The following is a 22,441-nucleotide window of genomic DNA, read 5'->3' as shown; positions in this document are numbered from 1 at the left end:
GCTTCCTTACATACTGTCACTAATTCTGTGAAGACCTGTAAACTGCTTTTTTGGCTGCCAAATTGCCGTAACCCTCTTATTTTATGTTCTAAAAGAGCTTAAGTCTGTCCATCCTCTTTGGATGTGCCTTTTTAAATTGGCCGATACTGGGAGGATTTTAGATATATCTAAAGGCTTAGAAGAAGATGTAGTTGCCACTGAGCCTCCAGTTGTATAGTCAACAAGCATGAAAAGCCTATAAGGATAAAAAGAACAAGACCATTTTTATCTAATACATACAAATCCACATAAATACTCAATGTATTAGAGAAAAAAAACTATACACTTCCTTTCCCCCCCTCAAATGGAGACAGATCAAGCCATCCACACATTTGACTCGTGTATTTAGTCACAGTGTTGTTCTCTTCACTCTTTTTCTATTTAAATCATGTTCATATAAAGGCCTCCTGATGATATCTTGCAGGAGATGAAAAAAGGGACGATACTCCCACTTTCCTTTCAGCTTTTCAGCCCAAGTCAGATTATTATTTGTCTTCTGGTAATGTTTGAAAACTAAGTCAATTTTATTTTACATAACTTCAAATTTCTTGGTTTTTTAAACAATACCAAGATTATTTTCAGAAATAATCATTCAACCCCAGCTATAATTTTGCTTTCAACTTAGTCTATTATGAGGGAGAAGGCAAACTGGAAACCAGATTTTAAGATGTTTTTTAAATGTACTTTGTGCAACATTATTGGACACAGTTATTAATAGTGTCTGTTAATTCTTGAAATAAATGAAAAAAGTTCACCTATAATAAAGGATCTCTGCATTAATTTGCTGTGCGATAATTAGAAACATGATTAGTATCAAAATAGTGGAGATGAAGGGACATTCGATGCTCTTGAAATCAATAGTTTATAGTTTGGATTATGGACTTACCGATGCAAAATACTTTAACTCTCACTAATGTCCCCGCCATCAGGAATGTTCACACATAAGGGTTACTGTTGTTAATCTAAACATGGATCTTAAAATCCCTTTCAATAATAATAATAATAATAATAATAATAATAATAATAATAATAATAATAATAATAATATTTAATTTTACAATTTCCTATTAAAAGTTTAAGAACCACAAATCCCTTAATTAAACCAACTTTTTCAAAATACAATAGTTTTACCATTGTTCTGCCATAGCTGATTATGTAGTACAGGGCCAGTGAAGACAACACGCACAAGTATGCAGTATGTACACAAGCACGTCTACGAAGTGGTTGTAGCATCCATGCAAAATTGCAGATTAAAACATTTTGCACTCCAAAGATATGAAAGATATCATTAATCAGCAAGAGAATTCCATCCGGTAACTCACGGAAAGTGCAAGCTGCTCTCCGAGGCTGCGCAAAAGGACGAGTGGCTTCCTCCTGTTCCGGGACCTGGTGGGCTCTGAGCCTTCCTCCATCTGTCCACAGGAGAACTGCGGAGTCCTTCGTCCAGAGGCTCACCACCATTCAAAGATCCCTGCTCTTCTGAGCACAAACACAATACAGGCATAAAGTTAGACCCCCCTATATAAAATAATTCCTTTGTTCAATTCCTACCTATGGCCTGTGCACACAGGAGATGCTTCTCTGTGGTCTAGAATCAATTTCACATTACTTTGACCATCGCAGAGCGGGAAATAAAGCAGTATTCAACCTTGTCTCTTTACTACTTTAAAATGCAGCATTTCAGAGACATAAGGGTTAACAAATGTTTCCCGGTTCATTTTTTTGTTTTTCCCAGACTTTTGACAACAATGCCGGTAAAAACATCTAACAGGTACTTTGGGAATGCCACTCAGAGTGACATTTCCTAGCTACTCCCACAAAGTAGAGAGACGAGGTAGGAAATATTGTTCTTGACGTCTTGCAGTTACATGGCTTTCATACAAGAATGGTGGGGGGGGGGATCTCAAATAGCAAAGAGATAAAGCTTTTCCACTTTACTACAACAGTAAAGGCCCGGAGCTAGACCTTCCATTGTGAAGTTAACGCAACAGAATAAGCATCTCTTGGATATTCCTTGTGGCTAAATGTGCTGAAAGAGCCGAGCTCACATTCTTTACCCTATTACACACGACAATGGTATATCTTCCTACATCAGCTGAGTTGACAGACAGACATTTAAAAGTGATTTCCTTAAGGACTGTGAAGCGTTGCCATCTTTACGTTTGAAGCAGTAAAATAGAATAGACCGTATAGAGTCGAGGGTTTCATATTAGAAAAAACAAATTAAGAAAAGAACAACAAATTAGAATTATTACGTCTTCTCCATCTGTTTATAATGGAGCAAAGAACTAGTGCTAGGACATTTGTTTTGGTTGGAAAGGCAGACTCCTTTTTTGGCCACTCCTCTTGATTAAAAAGGAACTGACATGAAAAGTTTAATACTTCACCTTATGTCGCCGTGTTTTGTCCCACTGTGTGACACGACATCAAATAAAAACCTGACATGGAAGCCGGGCGTCCCAACTTCCTGAGGTAGGTGTGAACGATTTCGGAACCCTGAAAGACGATCTGACTGGCGAATTGGTGGCTCACCACGTGATGCTTTGTGTGGGCCGTCCTGTCCTGCATTTCAGCAGCGTCAATACAAGCTATGCTGAGCTGCCACTCTTGGCCACAAACCCGCACAAAGCGCAGAAGGAGGATAAAGATGCCCACTGGCCAGGGAGGGGAAAGGCACTAGGGTTTGCTCCCCTCAGTAACAGATGGGTTGAATTTTTTTAACCCCGACCTTTTCCAAATTCGGGAGACGGCATAAACAAAACCCAGAGAAAATCTAAATGTAGAGTTGCTAAATTATTCACGCGCTCAAAAAGGCCGAGTGGCTTCATGTAACAACAATGCCTTTCATGTGCGGTGGCACACTCCTGTATTTAGCTAACACCAGGTAGTAGCTATTCTGAAGTGTGAAAGCTGCACCATTCCAAAACATTTCTGCTGCATTTGGAATAAGATAGCTGCCTTCCCGTACGTGGGTTTCTGTTATTATGACCATTCTTCTATAATCTTAAGACCGGGGACTACAGTCCTGGTCCTGGAGAGCCTTAGTTCAACAGGTTACATAGGTAGTCTTTAAATCATCAATTCCTAGAGGCCTGAAGCAATTTAACTGTGATCAATTAAACATGTGGTGTGTTCAATTAAGCAATTAAGAGATCATTTGGAATAAAAAAATCAAAATATCCTTCAACCATCCAGGACCAGTTTTCCTTTCACGGAAACATTACTTGCTTAATTGATCAATTCCTACGCTTTAAATAACAGGTGATTTAGGATGATCTATAAGAATAACTGGAGTGGGACTCTCCAGGTCCATAGCTGGAGACCCTTGAGGCTTAATTCTTACACAGCACCTATTACATTTATTTGAAAATAGAATAGACCAATGAAAAAAAAGACATGTCATCATTATTTTTATAATATATTTGCATATTAAATGCATGGATTCATGCTATGTTGAATCATGGACCTTATCTTTTTTTGTAATCAAGTCCCTGACAATACTGTGGCTTGTGGACAAAAAAAATGTTTGTCTGTAACTGTCACAGGCACACTTTCCTAAAATATTCCCTAATGACCAACTTACCTACAGCAGTGTTTTTATTTTCCTTACAATTAAAATTATGTTGAGAGAAGACATTCCTGTGGCAGTTATAGTGTTGCGACTGAAAATGTAACATTGTGTACGAGATAACATTCACTGCACAATATTGCAAACAGGTCAATCACTTCCAAATTCAACTTACACCTGCCATTTCACTTTAGAGCAGTCCTCTGGGGAAATGGGAGGGACACATGAATGTTTTTGTTTCTATTATTTCAGTAATTTGTCTGTCAGTTTCAGTGGCTGTTCATGCTGTTCAGTTGGCCAGAGGAGCAATGCTCTTCGAACTGGCTTTGTGTGTGTCAGGTGGGGTTGGACAGGGTGAAAGCTCACTGAAATCTGAACTGCCCTCCCTGTCTTTCATCTCTGTACCTTTAAAGTGAGGCCGGCCGGAGAGTGTGCAGATCTCGGAGGTGTTAGGGTCCTAAGGCCTGTCAATGTGGCATGGCCTGTCAGCTCGGCTTTTCAGTTACAGACACGGCCGTGAAAGTCGAACCCCAGATCTCAAGAGGTGAGAGCCAGAGGACTCTGTACAACACCTGCATCCCTCTGGGCTGGCCATGAGTCCTCTCTTTAAAGTACTGACTGAGAGACATTCTCCAAATGGCTGTAATAACCTGCTCATCACATAGGCACTGAGTGTTTGCTTTGATTTCATCTATAATGTCCGCTCCACTACAGACTGAAGCAGGTAACCTTGTATTTTGTGCAGATATACAGTGGAAATAAAGTAAAGCATCAAACAGTGGGGGGATCCCTAGTGGCTAAATCACTAAGGGAACTTGCTCAGAGCACAGGGCTCTTTGACCTAAATGCTGTGAGTTTGATCCTGGGTCATTTCACCAGCTGGCTGTGACTGGTACTCCCCCAAGCAGGGGCGCCCCGCTGGGACAGAGCTGTTCGGGTTTTTGGCCAGGGCTCTCTTGGCTCCCAGTGCACAATGACCTCTGTACCTCCCCAGGCACCCGCAGACCCGCAGTGACTTCAGGGAGGGATGCACCTCTCTTCCAATCATCAAGTCATTGCAGAGTCACTGCAGAGACGTGGCACAGCAGGACTGATGGGCAGGAAGGGTTTTTTAGCCTGTATTTCCGCATTTCCCTAATGCAGACATAGAGGTCATTGCTGAGCCGAGATACCAGACGATTCCGAATGGGGCTGCTATAAAAGGTTTTACACATCATTTTAAAAATAGCAAATAAAAAAACAAACAAACAACAATTCCGCCTTTTCAGAAATGGCATGTTGGTTCAGCGATGTCTTCACTTTGTTTCAATAAAGAGAAGCAGTCGTGTCGTTATTCATATAATACTTGTTAATCAGTAATGAAGGTGATAAATGATAGCTTTGATGTAAAATATCAGCTAGATAAAATAAAACCTATAATCACCAATAGTGAATTTAAAAAGCTTTTAAGATGTGAACAGATGTTAAATGAGATTAAAATTAAGACAAAATTTGAGAACTTAATAGCTGTGCTTTCACATTTTTTCTATTTATGCACAGTCATTATTTATAATTAGGCCAGTACAGCATGTAGCTACTAATTAACTTAAAAGCACACTTAATGCCAATTTACATACTGACAAAGAAAAATGCCAAAGAGGGATTTAATATGATAGGTATCTTAATGAACCCAAAACAATGTATTTGGTTACACTAGCATCTTGGTGGGTAAATTTATGAAAAACTGACAAGTTCTATCTCCCTAACAGTAAACTATATTAATAAACATAGTGAACATAGTGAACACGAAAGACTGCAAGCTACAAATAGGGTCATTCTAAATATTTACCTACAAAGGAAATAAAATAACTTTATAGCATTTAAAGGTTGGAGATACATTACTCTTTGCTAGATCTAGCTTAAATTTTCTCCATCCTTTTATTACGTTAGAGGTTTTAGACATAAGAGCACCTCTCTAATTAATGTGAAATCAAGGGTTAGACTTTTCTAAACTGAAATGGTATGCCATAGTACAATAAATGAATAAAGGTGCAGGAACACTGAGGTATAGTAATGTGTAACTTGCATGTAAATTGTAAAATGACCCGGGAGATAAAAGCTACTTTGTTAGATTGCAAGACTGTAACTCTCCCAAGAGTGTCCAGGCTAATGAAGTTAAAAGCAGCCCTCACTCCACCTCTCACTGCTCTCTCAAGAGCACCGATTCACAGGCATACCAATAACTGACACCCGCCTCTCAGACCAACGCCTCAAGCCCTTTCACATTTTAATGAATTCAGCATCACTAAACCTCGCCACCGTACCACCGTGGAGAGCAGTCTTTTTAAGAAAGAAGGAATGCAAGCTCATAAACACTTATTTCATTTAAAGAAGCCATTGAGAACAGTTCCAGATTGCAACCCTAGTGAATCATGTGTCCGTGCTGCTGCTCAAGTAGCTGTTTTTGTTTCCACATTCCCGGACTAATGCCTAACTCTCCTTTTTTTCCCAGGGTGGAAAAAAAAAAAGAAAAATCAAAATCAAACCACTTCAAAAATAACTCTAATTCCAACTTCGGCTAATGTGCTCTGCTTACTGTATAAGCCATTGTAAATGGAAACCGTGAAAAGAGAAAGTATTCTTGCTCAAAAAGAAGACATTCACAAAACTGAATTCCTTCCTTCTCAGTAGATAACAATGTATCACAGCTAAGACGAAAGCAGAAATTCATTTAGAAACACAGCAGAACCGTTCTGGAAAACTGTTTTTGATAGGTAGTCTATAGTTTTGGCACTTTAGAAGGCACAAAGCTTTAGACTGCTATTTCATGCTAGATGCTTTGCATTTCAAGAGCGTACGCTGTGCTTTCAAAATTGTAGGAGATATTGAAACACTTGCTTCACATTGATCAAATAAAAATAAAATAAAATAAAATAAAACTGCATCTAAGCCATGGCTGAAGAAAGTGGTTAAGAGGCATCAAACAATGGGATCTTTTATAAAACTGTCCTATAGAAAATACTAGCTGGTGTCTGAAAATTAGTGCTACTGTTCATTTATGTATCATGTAATTAATGGTTCTAGGATGGGCATCACACTGGTGCAGTAGTCAGCATTGCTGCCTTGCAGCTCTGGGGCCCTAGGTTCAATTCTTGGGGTGCTGTCTGCATGGTGTCTGTATGTTCTCCCCGAGTTTCTGCCAGGTGCTCCAGTTTCCACTCACAGTCCATAGACATACTGCCAGGATAACTGGCTTCTGGGAAAACTGGCCCTGGTGTGAGGTTTTTTCCAGAATTTGCTGCCCTTCTTCAAACTCCTTTTGGGACTAGATTATTGATGTATATGCTGGAATACACTGATGTGAAAAAGCCCACATTTGATTCATTCAGATCTAGCTCAGGGGGTAGCTCTGCCATGTTTTCCACAAAGTCATATCCAGGCAATCAAATATAATTGCTGCTTTTTAACTACTAACATCAGCAAAATGCTCCCAAAAAGGTTACATCGGCACTGCTGTATTCTCCATTGTCTTCGGCCTGGCAGAGTCCAAGGATACGTGATGCCCCAGGTAAAGTGAAAATATGGAAATTATCAAGGACATAATTAGAAAGCTTCCAAGTGGAACACACACCACAATCCCCCCAGGAAACATCCAGCTTTTAACAAACTCTCAAGGAGTTAAACTCTGTCTATTTGCTTCCCTGAATGCCCCCCCCCACCCCTCTTTGCTTTTCAAATTAGGAATAACACATAACCCAAATTAAATACGATTACAAGACAATTTTAGTCTATCTATCTCAGTGATTAAACCAATTCAAAAAGACATCATAGAACCTTGACACTCATTTTATACTCTTCTGGATCATTCTATATAACTGGATAATTTTTTTAAAATGCCAAAATTATTATTTTTTAATTATACTGCATGAGTATTCAAGCTGTGGCTATTTTTTATTGTCTTATAAATGAAGAAAGTGATCAGTTTTATTTATCTAATGAGTAAATGAAAGGATTATCTAAAGGCTTTTCTTAAAGTTAAGCCATTTTAGATTTTTAGATCCTTCTGTAAATCGTGAAAAAGTTGCTTAGATCCTCTGCTGTACAAGTGTGAAACTCTTTTCCCTTCTGCTGTTATATCTGGGTATAAGTTTAAGATGGGTAATTTTAACTTTCATCTGGGAATTATATGTAAGCTGGTGTTCAAATCTCAGCAGTATCTCTTTACCAGGCCACCCCAGCAGTGGGTCTGCAATCCACTTAATTCTGGGGAAGGAAGCAGTCGGCACAAGGGCTACGGCCCGAGGCCCAGTCTGCTACAGGATACCCACTCACCCAGCAGTGCCAACTATTCAAAATGACTGGGAGTGCTTGCTTCAAAACTTTCATACTAACAAAATATTTCTCTGTTCCCCAATTTCCAGTGCAATACAATCACCATGAATATGGATAACCAGAACATATATTGTTTAGGCTTTCTAAACAGAAATATACAATGGAAAATATACAGATCAAACATCAGTTATTTATGATTCAAAGATAAGTGACTATAAGTTGGAATATGGAGTCCAGAACAATACATAAAAGATATTTAGCATAGTGTAAGCACAATCGCACGGTAATCTCCCACACACGTACAAAATTAAAAAAAGGATAAAACTTGGCAAAGGTTATGTTAGTTAGAGTCATTTATATTACTTCTCTAACCTGCATTGTCATTTGCATCCTATTTTCTCTCCATAATTGCCCTGGGAATACCAATGAAAATTAGCAATCAAGAAAACCAGAGTACTGTGCACCTAAATTACATATCATAAATCTCAAAAATTGAATGCTGTCATATAAGTAATAATTAATTTGCACATCACAGTGAAATCAGCCTCACCTTTTCCAGAACTATTTATAGGGTTTTTATGGAAGATGCCTTAGGATACAAATAAAAAATGGTTAAATGGCCCAGTATGTGTAGGAAATGTAGTGTTGCACAGCACAATGCTTTTTAGAGCTACATTTTAGCCCTAGGCAGGGAATTGGCTTACAGTGCAAGTATATTTTCTTTTCAAAATCAGTTAATTAATCTGCATTCTTGCCTACTAACTGCTTAGTAAGAATGTGCTAAGATTTGAAATTATATTAATAAAAACTTAATATGTATAGCGCAATTAACAATATTTACCAAATGACAAATTAGTAAACAACTGTTTCAGATTTAACGTGAAAATAAATTTGCCAAAATAATGTTTGATCAAAACAATGATAAAGCAAAGGTTCATGCCTAAAAGAGGCCTATTTAGGGTAAAACTATTTTAAAGAGCTGTCTCCTGTAATTACTGCTGCTTCGCACATGTTGAGACATAAACACGGCACCACTGTAGACCAGTTTGGCATTTCTGAGGTTAAACAGCATTTCAATCTAAATTATTTTTACAAAGCAGCCAAATCAACCAGAAGCTAATTTTAAGTCCTCCTGAAAAGAACTACTTCATGTGCAATGTTTTACAGAAAGGCTCATTTCAAAAGAGTGCTTTACTTGACAGCGTTCTTACCCAGTCCAGTGGATATTGATTCTGCATCAATTTCATTAGCCTTTTTCTTCGAGACTTCAGCCAGCACCAGTTCCCCCTTATCTAGCGCTAAGTAATGGATGTCCTTTGAAAGTAAAGCAAAATAAGAGATTAATCTAAAATGAATCTGGGTCCAGTAACAATGGTTCGTTTTTGTTAAAAAGATAAAATAATCTGCTTGAAGTTCACATCAGACAGCCCAGATGAAAATGCTTAAAACTTTAATTTAGTCACATTCCCTTTGCGATTTTATCTCAAAATTAAAAAATCGAGGAAGGACAGCAGCACTAAATCTAAGAGCTTTCTACAACAGTTCTTTACACAGCTCTCTTCACCACTACCTGCCAGGGTTCTGTTACAGTAAGGGGGTCACAGTGTAATGAAAATTCTGTACCAACCTTTATTTTATTGAAGTAAGTTTAAATACATGATATAACTTGATTTTTTAAAATCAAATATTTAATATGTGTAACTTATTAGACACATAAGAGCGTCTTCATGCTTTTAAAGGTTCAAAATACTAAAACTAAAACTATTAATTCTTTAAAGTCATGTTCTATAAACCGTAAGTCACAGCCAATAAATCATTATAGCAAAATTAAAAAAAAAATGTATTTATAAATTGAGTTATTACCATTAACTACAGACAATGTATCCTCATAAATGTGCAATGCAACTCTACTGCAATTCGTTACCACTCACTGGAAAGAAAACAGTTCTGCCAATATAACTATGAACAAAATCTGACACTGCACTCCAGACACTCACTGGTTCAGCTATCGGTGAGGGCTACCTATAGCAGCAGATCTAGTTGTGACAATTTGAGCAGCCACTGTTAGGTCATGAAATCATATAAAGTACAAATGTAAATCTACACAGATCTTCTGTTCCTTCATAGTGAACATAATGCTGAAGCAGTTCTTTGTCTATTCACAAGCTATTGCATCTCAGTAGAATCAGAGCTGTTTTTGGAGAGTAGATGTGAGCATGAGAGACCAGCGCCAACCAGTACTAAGCACTGCCTAATCTGGTATCACCTGTCAGACTGCTGTCCATAGTGCCGTAATAAGAGAATAAGCATCATAATAGTGGCAGAATAAAAGTATCAGGGCTGTGTTTTTCTTTTATTAATGTTTCAATTTGTTGGTCTACATGATGTGAGGATCTGCATGATGGCTACACAGGATCAGCAAACTGGCAGATGTGTGCTCCCCCCCCACCCCCACCCCTTCCGCTCAGCTCCCCTTGAATAGGAAGGTCGTTAAGCCTTGAAATCCAGCTGTGCCTGCCTGGGTTTTGATGGGGTTAACTGCATTGTCACCCCTTTTGTGAGCGGAGGAGAAAGGGAATGATCACAGCCACTGCTCCTGCCAGCCTCTTGTGATTAAGAGGACAGGGCTGGTGTGTTAGTGGGCACAGTGGCCGGAGGGGACCCTGGCTGGTCACAGCGTTTCAGCTGCTCTCTGTGGAAGCAGAGTGATGAGTGGTCAGGAGTTCGAAAGGGAATAGAGGGGGCTTAAGGGGGATGAACAAACAATCACAACTTCCACCCTTTATTTATGGGCACACAGATATGATACAGGACACAGTTATTTTACATAAGAGCTTTAAAGCAAAGAGAAATGGAGTTAATATCTGCCATTAGTCTGTTTTTCTTTTTCACAGGCCAATAATGCTAAACTCCTAGCTGTAAAAAAAAAAAAACACAAGCAGAATGAATTAGAACCCTTCACATGAACATATGTTATAACTCATCCACAAAGCCACAAGAACATAAAGTCATTACTGTAATCTGTGCAGGATTTTATAACACATTTATCAGATATATGGCCGGGACTTAACCTTTTAATAGCATTAATTGTTCATCTCAATATAACAACTAATAAATCTGATTTATTGAAGTACAGTACAGCTTGTACTGTGATGAATATTAATAGCAGTGTCTAATCTGAGATGTCGAGGCAGTTCTTTAACATTTTTTTCCCTTTTTTTTAATGCAACCAAATCAAAAAACAAGGCCCATTAGGAACAAAGCGTAGATCTAATTCTGTAATCAGAATTCTTAATTAGTTATACATCACACAACTGGAGTGCTCACAAATGATCTAATTGGATAAATTATCTGGCACTATCAAAGTGTAATTAGAGCTATAGAATGTCATCATTATGCAAAACACCCCAGCAAACGAGTCCCCGACCAAAGTATTTCCTTAACAAAGGCTTTCCCCCTATTGTTTCTTTGAAAACAATTGAATCAGCTGTGGAGAAGTGGCATGCTGGGAGACTTATATGGAGTTCTATTGGTTTTGTCCACCCGACCTCATGCGACATTGTGGGGCAAGATCTTACAAAACAAGGGCCACATGCAGGGCCTTTACAGAGCCCTTTTAAAGGCAGGTTAATTTTACTTCTGTAGCTAATTAAATGGGAGGGCATAATGTGAGGTGAAACGTCAATGCCTTTAGGTCCTCACTGCTGCTTTGTTGTTTTAAAAGTAGCTGTGGGAGCGTTCATAATTTGTCACTTTCTCATGTGTCTAAGTGACACACTGAGTCTTTTCAAGGTCCAGAGAACAGGCACCACCTTTCAATTCTAGTCTCAGCAGCTGTACTTAGTGGGGAATGGATTGGAACGTTCCTATCTATTTAAGTGAAAAGTGTCTGCAGTACTCAGGGCAGGGGAGGGAAAAAAGAGGTTCAAAGATACAGCACTATTGCTTCAGAAATAAAGAGGGGAAGAAAAGAAGAGTATTGAGACCACATGAGTCATAAAAGACAAACCCTCCAGTCATTGCTCGTTTTCACCGGGGTGATTCCTGCTAATGTTTTTAGAGAGGTGGAAGACTACACATCCGTGGGTATATCTTATTTTTGTTCTGCCAGTGGAAAGTGTAGGAAAAAAAAACAGATTTTTTCTTATGGGACCATTTCACACAAGTTAAAAGCGGTGGTTATTGTTATTAAATGGACTCCCATCTGGGAATCTCAGCTGTTAATTGAAGCATTCGTTTTAGAAAAAAGCTAAGGTGTTTTCAATTTCACTTCCATATGTTGGTGCTAAAATACCATAGAGATTTGTCATTGCCACTTTTTTCTAAAACATTTCTAAAAAGTGTAAACAAAGCATATGATTATTACAGGTTTCAGCACTCTATATTAATCAATAAAGGAAGTTTAGATGCAAACTGAAGATTTTTACATCTCAGATTAATCTTTTTCTCTGTTACAACGTCCTGTATAAACATGATATAATCTGAAATAGTGTCTTTCAAATGGACTCTTAAAAGAAGCCAAATCCCTTATTTTCCTTAAGTTGACCCTCTTTTGTTTTACAAACAGCAGAAAATACATATATTCCTTCTAACAAAAAGGTACATACCATAAACAGGTCACGAGCTCCAATGTCCAATGCAAGCAGAAATGCTTTTTCAAATCGCTGGTACCTTTAAAAAAGAAGGAAATGGGAGTTGTGTTTGGACAAAGTCGTTCTTAAGCATCCTTTAGTTATTCCATTACACTATACACACACCTACAAAGAAATGAGATCTCAGTTGTTGTGCACTGTCAGACAAGTGTCTAATTTTAATGTTTACATCTTAAAGGGTCAATAAGCTATTTTCAGTTTTGGATTCATGCACCAGTTTATTTAACTGAACAGACAAAACAAAAGCATCAATTATTATTATAATGTGATTACAGAATTTGTCTGCTGCAAGAACACATATCACTCAGATAGCCATTATCTGCATACAGTATGTACAGAGAGCCATGGACAAACATTCACACAAGTGTGTATTTTTCAAAATGGTTACAGTAATAATGTGCCTTGAGCAGGTTTAATACTGATATCAATATATGTTCATCATCAATTGGTATAATTTGAAGAGTAACTAAGTTTGCTGCAATTCTCACATTTTGTAAAAAGCGTGTGAAAATATGTCCCTCAGCCTATAAATCAAAAACAACCAGAAAGGAACCGGACAGTTGCTCAGCAAATATTTCAGTCGCCTTCTCTCCACACCAGTTTATTTTATACCATTAAGATAACAGCACCTGTCACTATTTGACAAACTGGTTTCTCTCAGCTCCTCCCAACATGAAGAGAAGATCAATAAGACTTTGGTTTTTAAAAAGCATCTGAAGTCAGAGGGGACAGAAGTGCCAAACAAACAAGGTGTAAACAGACAAACCTGCATACTGTACATGACAAAGAGCAAAACCCTTCCATAGCTGACAGCAGGCTGGCACAGCCCATGACACAGATTAGCACAGAGAAACTGAATATCGCTTGAAAACGAACCTTAAAACTTCCATGCTTGAAAAGTGACATGAAACAAAAAACAAGCCTATTTAATGTTCTGGGGCTGTGAGGAACGGAGGTCTATGATAAGGAAATTCAGAGGCCTTTCATTTTGTCACTCGCAGAAGAGAACAAGGCAAAGAGCCAAATTTTAGCAAATAAAATGTTGACTTCTCATTAAACGAGAAAAAAAACGCTAAATCACATTTAATAAAAGAATTAACGCTTTGTCTTTACAGCTATCAATCTAGAACTGTACTGCTTATTTGTATATTTCAGAGCAAAACCTCAAAACAGAAACATGTCTTGAAGACTTGCATATTGGGGTAAATGTTAGGTCAGCAAGCAATTAGTGTTTAAATACTGCATTTGTATTATAGAAGGATTAAAAGTGCTGACCCCTTTGACCTTATTAACAATGAAAGATTAAGATTTGTTTTTCAACAAAATAAATCAGTTTTATAAGCTTTTTTTGTAGCAGTTGTTTTTCACTGTAGGCAACCTTGGCAAACCCTGCTGTAACAATGCTGATGATTTGAATAAACAGCGATTAACTAACATATCATTATATCTTAACTGGCCAGATACCATACATGAACTGCCATAGCTTCTACAACTACAGACTTGCAGCATATGCAGATAAGAGGAAACACAGACTTTTTTTAATGCAGAAAACAATAAATCCTGATGACTGTGGTTTACTGTCCAGTTCTGAGACTGATACAATGTAAATGGTTTTCAATATACCATGAGAACACATCAGTCTTTTCGAAATCTCTCTTATGCAGTATTTAAAATATCAGCACACACATTTTTATTTTTCTAATTCATTAAGCCTATCATACAGTATATTCAAAACCAGATAAAAATGAATTAAATCTAAATTCATTCATTACCAGTCACATATTCATGGCACATATGAACAATAAACTTTGTCGTTTAAAAATTGTTTCTGATCTAAAACATTGAACAGCCACATATCCCCAGCACACACATTTAATTTCTTATTAGGTTTTGTCCCAGCTGTTTGTGAGAAAGGTGGCCAAGGAAGGATTAATAATGAGATTGTGGTTTAAATGGAGCTACAGTAACTAGCATTCTTTTTGTTTTTAATCTTCAGATGTTGCCCGCTCTCTCAAATGCCTCTGGAGTCTCGGTTTTGAAAAGGAAATGTGCTACAGGTACTCTCATCCGTTTATATCAAAGAATGGTCCCCAAGCACTATGACAGCTGAAGTCAATTTGAAAGGAAACAGAGACTAGCGGCACTCACCTGAGCAGGTGATGAAAGAAGCGGCGAGCGTATTTGCTGATAGGGTCGCGGTATTCTAGCACTGCCGTTTCTGACAGGGGTCTGGAAGGAACATAGAACGTTCCAAGGGCTGCTTCCAGCTGAGCTGAAGACGGAACAGAGTATCAGATAACAAGCCAGACCCAAAAATGTCATAACTCAAAATATTTTTTTATTGAAAACAAGATTACTCAATCCTTTTGTCAGCTATGACTTTAACCAAATCTTCACCCTGTACTAACGGAATAACTTTTAGCACCCTAACAATAGACCAATCAATAATCAGATGGATTGATTTTTTAAGACATTTAGCCACAGATAAGGCGTATTCTATAAGATAAAGACAGAGAAGCATATTAAACAGGACAATAATCCACTGTCAATTATTAATCAACAGTACTTTTAAAAGAGTGGAAGAAATTAATTAGTATGTCAGTCAGAAAATCCCTTTAATTCATTTTCAGCAGTTATAATTATAAAAGTATTTCTAAAGCAGGGTAAGGGACACTATAACCTCTCATTTTCTTGATTAATTTATTTTTTAGGTGGAAAACTAATCGTTAAAACTATAGTAAACCTGCAGGAAGAACAGTTTCATCTTCAACGGAATAAGCCCCCAAACCAGACACCACTCTTTGTGAGAAATACAAACAGCAATTCCTATAATAAACACATGCCAAGCTCAAACTGTTGCACATGAAAGTGAAAAACAGACATAAAACAACCTAAATGACACGGGCATCATTAACAAGCCGCTCAGTAAAAGTCTGCCTATTTATGCAGTTCAGGAATAAAGCAGCTATTTAGTATAACACTTGCTGTTTCCCTCAGGGCTAATGCTCGGGAGTTTGTCTGGTATAATGCAATGATTCAGAGGTACATGTACTTAATTAGTTGCAAGATCCTATTGGACCCTTCTAAGTATTTAGAGCACTCAAGAAGATAATTTGCAGTGAGTAGAACACTACAAAATTGAAGCATTGATCCTTTGTAGAGAGACAAAAAATGGCAGACACCTGACCAGAACTGAAAGCATCAATGAGGCAACAGCCAGCAGAGTGAATAATCACAAGAGTTCAGATTCCCTGAGTATAAAAGCACATAGAATAGAACTCAAAACCCATTTAAGACTTGGGGGGGGGGGTAATTCTTTTTTTCCACCTGTTCATTCTTACCAGTCCAGACTTGCCAATTATAAGGTGATGGATATTTGCTGTTGAAACACAATTCGTTAAAAACAAAAGTGTGCACTTTAACCAAGTAACAATGCTCGCTTTTAAATGTACACTGTATGTGGTTTGTTTCTGACCGCAACCTTTACATCATTTCCTAATATGCAGAATTTTTTTAAAGCACTGTTTGGAAACTAAAATGATTAGACAAATCAACTGTCTAGAAAAATGAAAATAACCAAAACAATTCCCAGCATTGCTCCAAGAAGAGAAGTTCTCAAAGCAAAGAAAGAGGCACAACAGAAAATGAAACAAGGATTGCTAAAAAAAAAACCAAGTTAGGCAAACCTTCTCGCTCTGCTGTTAACTTCTGCCTGAGAAGATGATCCACAATGGCACTTAGACACCTGTAGCAGTCTGGTCCCATTGTGTTCCAGTTGATGCCACTCAAGATGTTAATAGCCTCTTCGATCTGCTGACAGCGGATACACTGAAGGGTCATGTCGACTGGCCCCAGCTGCCCCAGATTCAGGACTCCTGCCACAGAAACATTTGCAGGATTAATTCAGTTCAAGCGCATCTCATGTCCAGCCAGCTAGTCCAAGCCTTAGCCTTAACGCATCACTCACAAGACTACCTACACTTATTATACACCTGACTGGAAGGAAAGCTGTCACTGTGGTTCTTTATGTTCTTATTTCTGGCAGCACTGGTTGAGTACCATGGTGAGGTCCTCTCAAATCACTTGTCTAAATTGGAGAGAGAGGCTCCCAGAACTCCACATGAAATACATGCAGTACAAAGAAATCCAAATTATATGGGAAAGTCTTTTCCCAGGACATTTTCTAAGCATGCTTAAACTTTAAAGAAACTAATAATACTAAGGCATACTGTAAGGCAATGTACTGAAAAGAACCAACTAAGACATTTTTATAATAATTTCATTACTGCTCTGCCAAGGACATTCCTGTCATGTTACTTCTTTGCCGCTTAGTCAATGTTTGGGTTTTGCACTTTTTAATGAGTGCCAAGACACTCTTGGTTCAAACTAAATTAAATCTATAATACTGCTGAGTTATTTCCAATGGACTTCCAGTTTATACTGTACACAGACTGGCATATCTAGACCCAGTGGAATGACAGTTAAATGTAGGGATGGTGAACATGAGCTGGAGAAGAGACTATAGACTGGGCCCTTATCCTGCAAGCAATAGGCTATCAGGCCCAGGAATTTAAGCCACGTCTGCCCTTGTAGCCCAGCCATGTGACTTGGCAACTCATATTAGCACATGTTTTAACAATGAAGATTAAATAATGCCCAAACAACAAAATCCATCAAGAGCAAAAACGAAACAACATCTTAACCTAATCTTACATACCGTAATCTCGCAGTGGGTTTTTAGCGAGGCCCGTAATGATGCAGGTCATTCGGGGCTGTGTTCTTTTGTCTTAGTGTTGCAATGCTAGTTGCGGTTTGGAGGGGAAAGCTCACCTTGTCGACATATAGGACATTCTTGGGTCACTTATTGTGACATAAGGAATGCAAAAAATCTAAGGAGGGTGAGAAGGGTCTAGCCTAGACCGAACAGAGCTGCTGTTTCTAAGCTGTGAATCATTGGAGCTATTTTCCAGTGCGCCTTTGTGACCACCTGCTCTGCTTCCGAATGCAGTGTTAGTAAATGTTATATTAGTAGCAGTACTAACAGTAATTGTAATAAGGTAGGTAGTGTAATTTATTATTCATAATGACATTCTGATGCTCATTCTCAGTGCTCGACTGGAAATGCTGATAACTACAGCTCACTGTTTTATATCAACAGAAAGAGAACATGTAAAATGAGAGAGGAGTACAGACCATGAATTTTACATCTTCAAATACATGGTGGCTTTTTGAGACACTCTGTTGAGGCACCAAAAGCTGTGTTCCTACTTGTGTTTTCACAGACTTAGCAGTATTTAAAGAACTAAATCAGGAAATCTCAGAGACGTGTCATTTAACATTCTAATTTTTCTTTTAAATCTGCCTAGAAATAAAACTCGTGCAACAAAGAGCAGTATTTACAATGCATATCCATAAATGAAGCTCCACCATATAAACAGTTGGTTTCGCAGCTCATAATAACTCAGATTATTTTTTGCAAACTAAGGAGGGAGTCAGTTCAGCAGCTCAATGTTACCATGACATTTACAGACAAAAACAGAAATTGTGCACGTTGTTCAAAGACTTAATCAGCAAGGGGCTAATCAACTTCTCCCTCAATCACCTGAGACTGGCTAACACCTACATTAGCTGTAAAAAAGGGGGAAAAAAGTTAATTATTCAGCAGCTGACTAATCCCAAGTATCGAATCACTCTGAGTAATAAGAAATAATCAATAATACGCTCAGCCTGGTTTCTCAGGAACACAAGACACTAAAATTGAGAGCTAGATGAAGACCCAACTGTATGACCCACACATGGTCCATGTTCAGACACTGAAGTCTGACACTGAGCTGATTCTCTTTTTCCATGGTTATAGAAATACAAGCCTCAAACACTCATAGCCAGGTTTTGTAGAAGCAAGGGCTGTTAATTGTAAACCTTAATAGATCTCCATCTGGACAACTGACCTCTTGTGGGTGGTAAAGCTCTCCAAATGGCCTGCTTTGGAGAATAAGGTGACGGCCAACTTATTGCCTAATTGATTTAAGAAAGAAGGAGGCCGTCCAATTAAAATTACAAGCTGGCAATTAGCAGCTAGGCCCCTAAATCCCCAAAGAGCTTGCTAATGTCAGTAATAAGTGAACCGAGCTGCAAGGGAAAAAAGCTGGGTCTCTCATCAGCGCCTGTTCTGAGCTCAATCCCCTGGGAGGGGAAAAAAGAAACAAACACATTCACATATACAGGCACACGATGATCAACATGCACCCAAACAAACATGGAGACGCCGGGACACATTTAGTCACACACACAAGAGATACTCCTCTCCAACTACAAACATCTACAGTACATTCCAATCACACGCTGACGTGTCTTCACTCACAATACATGCCTGTCCACAGTCAGGGACCAGAATTCAGCACAAGGCTGGATTTGTGTACTTAATATCAATGCATTAGAAAGAGCAATGATGTGTTAAAACAATTTGTTCAGGTGTTCACTTCAAGTACTTTATCAGAAATCATCACCAACATCACTAACCATCATCACCTCATCACTTCAAGTTTTCTTCAGCATAAAGACCCAGTATTTGGTATTGTATGAGTCAGGTTATTAGATTGTTGATAACTTGAAGCATTTTTTTAATGATGAAGAAATGTTGAACAAGTGGCACCTGGAGAGGACACTCATCAGGGTAGCTGGGGGCAGGCTCTGTAGTCCCATTAAGCGTCATTAGTTTTTAACTCAGAAAATACTGTAGATCAAACATTTCTCCTATACTGTGGTGTCGCGAGAGAAGTTTTCTATAGAATGGACACCCTATATTGACTTCATGCCATGAGCTACCTGAATGTGATATACAGTACCTCTTAATCTTCTAAACTGAGCAACAGAACACAACGAAACAGACTGCAGAGAATCAGGATACCAATAAGGAAATGTCATGGTCAGTGTTAATATTTAAAGATTTATGACATAGTGCTCGTTAGCCTTTCAACTTGTGTTTTATCTCCTCTCTGCTTGCACAGGGGTTGCAGTGACAAGGAGAGGTGGGTAAGTACAGTAACGCGAGTTTGGTACAAAAAAACAAAAACAGGTTAATGAAATAGAAAAAAACAACAAGCCAAAACAGCATAAATAAAACATACTGCTTGCTCAGATCACCCATGAAAAAAAAAAAAACACTGAGAGAATTAAATGGAAAAGCAGTTGCCTTTTCTCTGCAGGCATATTAGTCTTTCATTCAGATATAAAGACTGTGCAGCACGCTGTTTTGTTTCTGTTTCCACACCAGCAATGAGAAGAACGTGCGGCAGTCTAGCAATTATTACAGCCCACAATTCTGTTAGGCTAATGAGACTCACGATTCTAAATCCACCCGAAAAAAACAGCATTTCAGGGCCTGTCACATGCGTGCCCAGATGAGATAACCGCATGTGGCAGAAACCTTACTCAAAATGGAGGCTTGCCAATCCCTTCTTCCATACCGGTTCAAATTGCTCTGTCGTCTATAATTTAAAAATAAATAAACAAATAAACAAACCATATGTGTCTATATAATTATTAACAGAAAACACCAATTCTTTGTTTCTGTGTTTCAAAACCGTGGCAAAAGATCATGGGGAAAAAAGGCAAATATTTTACCCCACCCCCCCACCCGACTCCTTCGACTTTGATTGTGGCTCTGTTTCAAATCTTCCTCAAGTCACAATTAAAGTGAGATGCTTTGACGAGTTTGATTGGCAAGCTTTATCTTAGTGCCAGAGGACATACTGCACTGTAAACAAGTCGTCACAAAAAAAAAGCCCACAACAGTGGACCAGGGCTGAGCGCCTGGGGTTTAACGCAGTCAGGCCTGAGGAGCTCTGCCGAGTGCACCACATCTCAGCACGACTTGAAAGGTCACATCAACTTTTACACAGCTGCAGATGCAAGGTGTTTCAAATATAACATTACTTTGTTATAGGTCGAGTGTCTTCAGTTTCTTAAAGTGTCGGATTCTATTGTGCAAGAAATGTTTTTTTCTTTGACACCAGCTATACTACAAATCTGATGACATGTATAATATTTAAGGCTTCTGGGTTTGACGATCCCCCTGTCCCCTTTTAATAACTGTAAGTGCATTTTTATAAATATTTATCAGCGATGTTCCTGGGCAACAGGGCTGTGGAGAGGCAGCGAGTATGATAAAGCTCCCATCAGTATTCCATTCTGACAGGGACAGATTTTATCAGAATGAGTGTTACTGTGGTTTGGTTTGGAATAACATCGGTTTCAAGCCAGGAAGAAGGTTTCTCTGGTTCAACATAACAAATTCATTCGCTAATATCCACCTTCCAGCAAGCCCAGATTAAAATAACTCGTACCTGGTTTGAAGTGCAGGGCTCCCAGTGGTCCCCCATCAAAGCAGACAAACAGCAGGTTGTGAACCTCCAGGCTGTCTGTGCTCTGAGGGGGAGAGAGGGCCGCTGCCCACTGCAGGTGGCTCAGGCTGCCTGGCGTTTCCAGGTGCTGGCTGAACTGGAAAGTGGTGGCGGGCTTCAGGTCCTCTGCCAGGAGCTGTGTCTTGAGGGGTGAGAGGGCTGCGTCGAAACACTGCAGCTCTCCCTGGCTGCTGCCCGCCACGAGCAACCCCCCCCCGGGGTGCCAGGCCAAGAGGGAGGGCAGCACGGCTGCCTGGGCCAGCAGCGTGACCCCGCGGTGCGCGTCGTACAGCACCAGGGAGGAGTCCAGGCAGCCCAGGAGCAGCTTGTCCTCCGTGGGGTCCCGGCTACAGGAGATGGCCTTGGAGCCCAGGGGGATGCCGGTCACGGCCACACGCTGGACACGGCTCCTCGCGCACTCGTACACGCAGCTATCCGCCATCTCCTCCTGCTCGGGGCCCAGCGAGCGCTCCACGGTCAGGAGGTGGTAGGGCTGGTTGCTGCTGAAGCCGCAGTCCAGAGGGTCCCACTCTGTGCGACTGCAGCTCAGCACCTAAGAAAGAACCAGAGAACCATCCAAGAAATTCACTTACAGCTCAGCTCTTCTGCAGGGCAAACAGTTGTAAAATTAACAACAATTACTAATCAAATTCCAAAAATATCAGAGAACCCACTAGAGACAAGGGTCTCAAAAGAAACTATATAGGTATGTTTGCTTGTTCTTTACCATTATTTTATTCCGCAATTTAACAAACAGTCCAACATGGTCAACACAAAAGTAAATTGTATATAAATAATGGCACATGTGTGGCACAGTGTCTGGCATTGCAGGGGGCATTGGTTCAGTTCTGGGCTTGGGGTGCAATCTGTGTGGAGTTTGTATGTTCTCTTTTTTTTTTTGCATCGAGGTCCTTCAAGTGCTCTAGTTTCCGCCCATATCCCCAAAACAGACTGGTATTTGGCTATTTGACTTCTGGGAAAATTGGCCCTGGTGTGAGTGTCTATGTTTATGTCTGTGTGTGTGCCCTGCCAGCCCAGGGTGTCCCCTGCCTTGCGCCCATTTCTTGCTGTGATAAGCTCTCGCCGCAATCCTGGATTTGAAAGAAGAGATAAGACGATGAATGGATGGTATGGTATACTTTTTTATGGTAGAATTTTTCTATTTTGTTGTCATTTTTTATATATACGAATTAGTGAAATGTATGTATAAGATATGACATCAGCTATATACGCAAGGAAGCAGAAATGATTTTGGGCTAGGACACCAGGGCTCATTTCCTGACACTGGCCCGAGAACAAGGCAGTCCTAAATTAATTTATTTGCACGACCTTAGTGTCAGAGAAGCTCAACAGTGTAAATATAACGCTGAAGCTTTCCTTGATTCTGACATAAAACAACCAGCTACTCATACCTGCTTGATTCTTGATTAACTGCACTCAATATTTTATTTTAGACTGCTCTGTTACTT

General features: G+C 39.3%; 1 protein-coding gene across 3 annotated transcripts in view; it reads right to left on the bottom strand.

Moving 5' to 3' along the window:
* The window catches only part of wdpcp (WD repeat containing planar cell polarity effector), a 68,384-nt gene that overhangs the window by 5,285 nt on the left and 40,658 nt on the right, over positions 1-22,441 (bottom strand). For all 3 annotated transcript variants that reach the window (XM_088609899.1, XM_088609901.1, XM_088609900.1), the window contains 6 exons: positions 20,916-21,525; positions 16,257-16,445; positions 14,719-14,842; positions 12,526-12,589; positions 9,130-9,232; positions 1,362-1,515 (listed from right to left, as the gene is read on the bottom strand). In XM_088609899.1, the coding sequence (XP_088466025.1) occupies positions 1,362-1,515; positions 9,130-9,232; positions 12,526-12,589; positions 14,719-14,842; positions 16,257-16,445; positions 20,916-21,525 (1,244 nt within the window). The remainder of the gene's footprint in view (positions 1-1,361; positions 1,516-9,129; positions 9,233-12,525; positions 12,590-14,718; positions 14,843-16,256; positions 16,446-20,915; positions 21,526-22,441) is intronic.

The sequence above is a fragment of the Lepisosteus platostomus genome, chromosome 17, assembly GCF_059453375.1.
Source record: "Lepisosteus platostomus isolate fLepPlt1 chromosome 17, fLepPlt1.hap1, whole genome shotgun sequence".
NCBI lineage: Eukaryota > Metazoa > Chordata > Actinopteri > Semionotiformes > Lepisosteidae > Lepisosteus > Lepisosteus platostomus.
The sequence above is the reverse complement of the archived record's forward strand: the minus strand, read 5'-3'. Positions and strand labels throughout refer to the sequence as shown.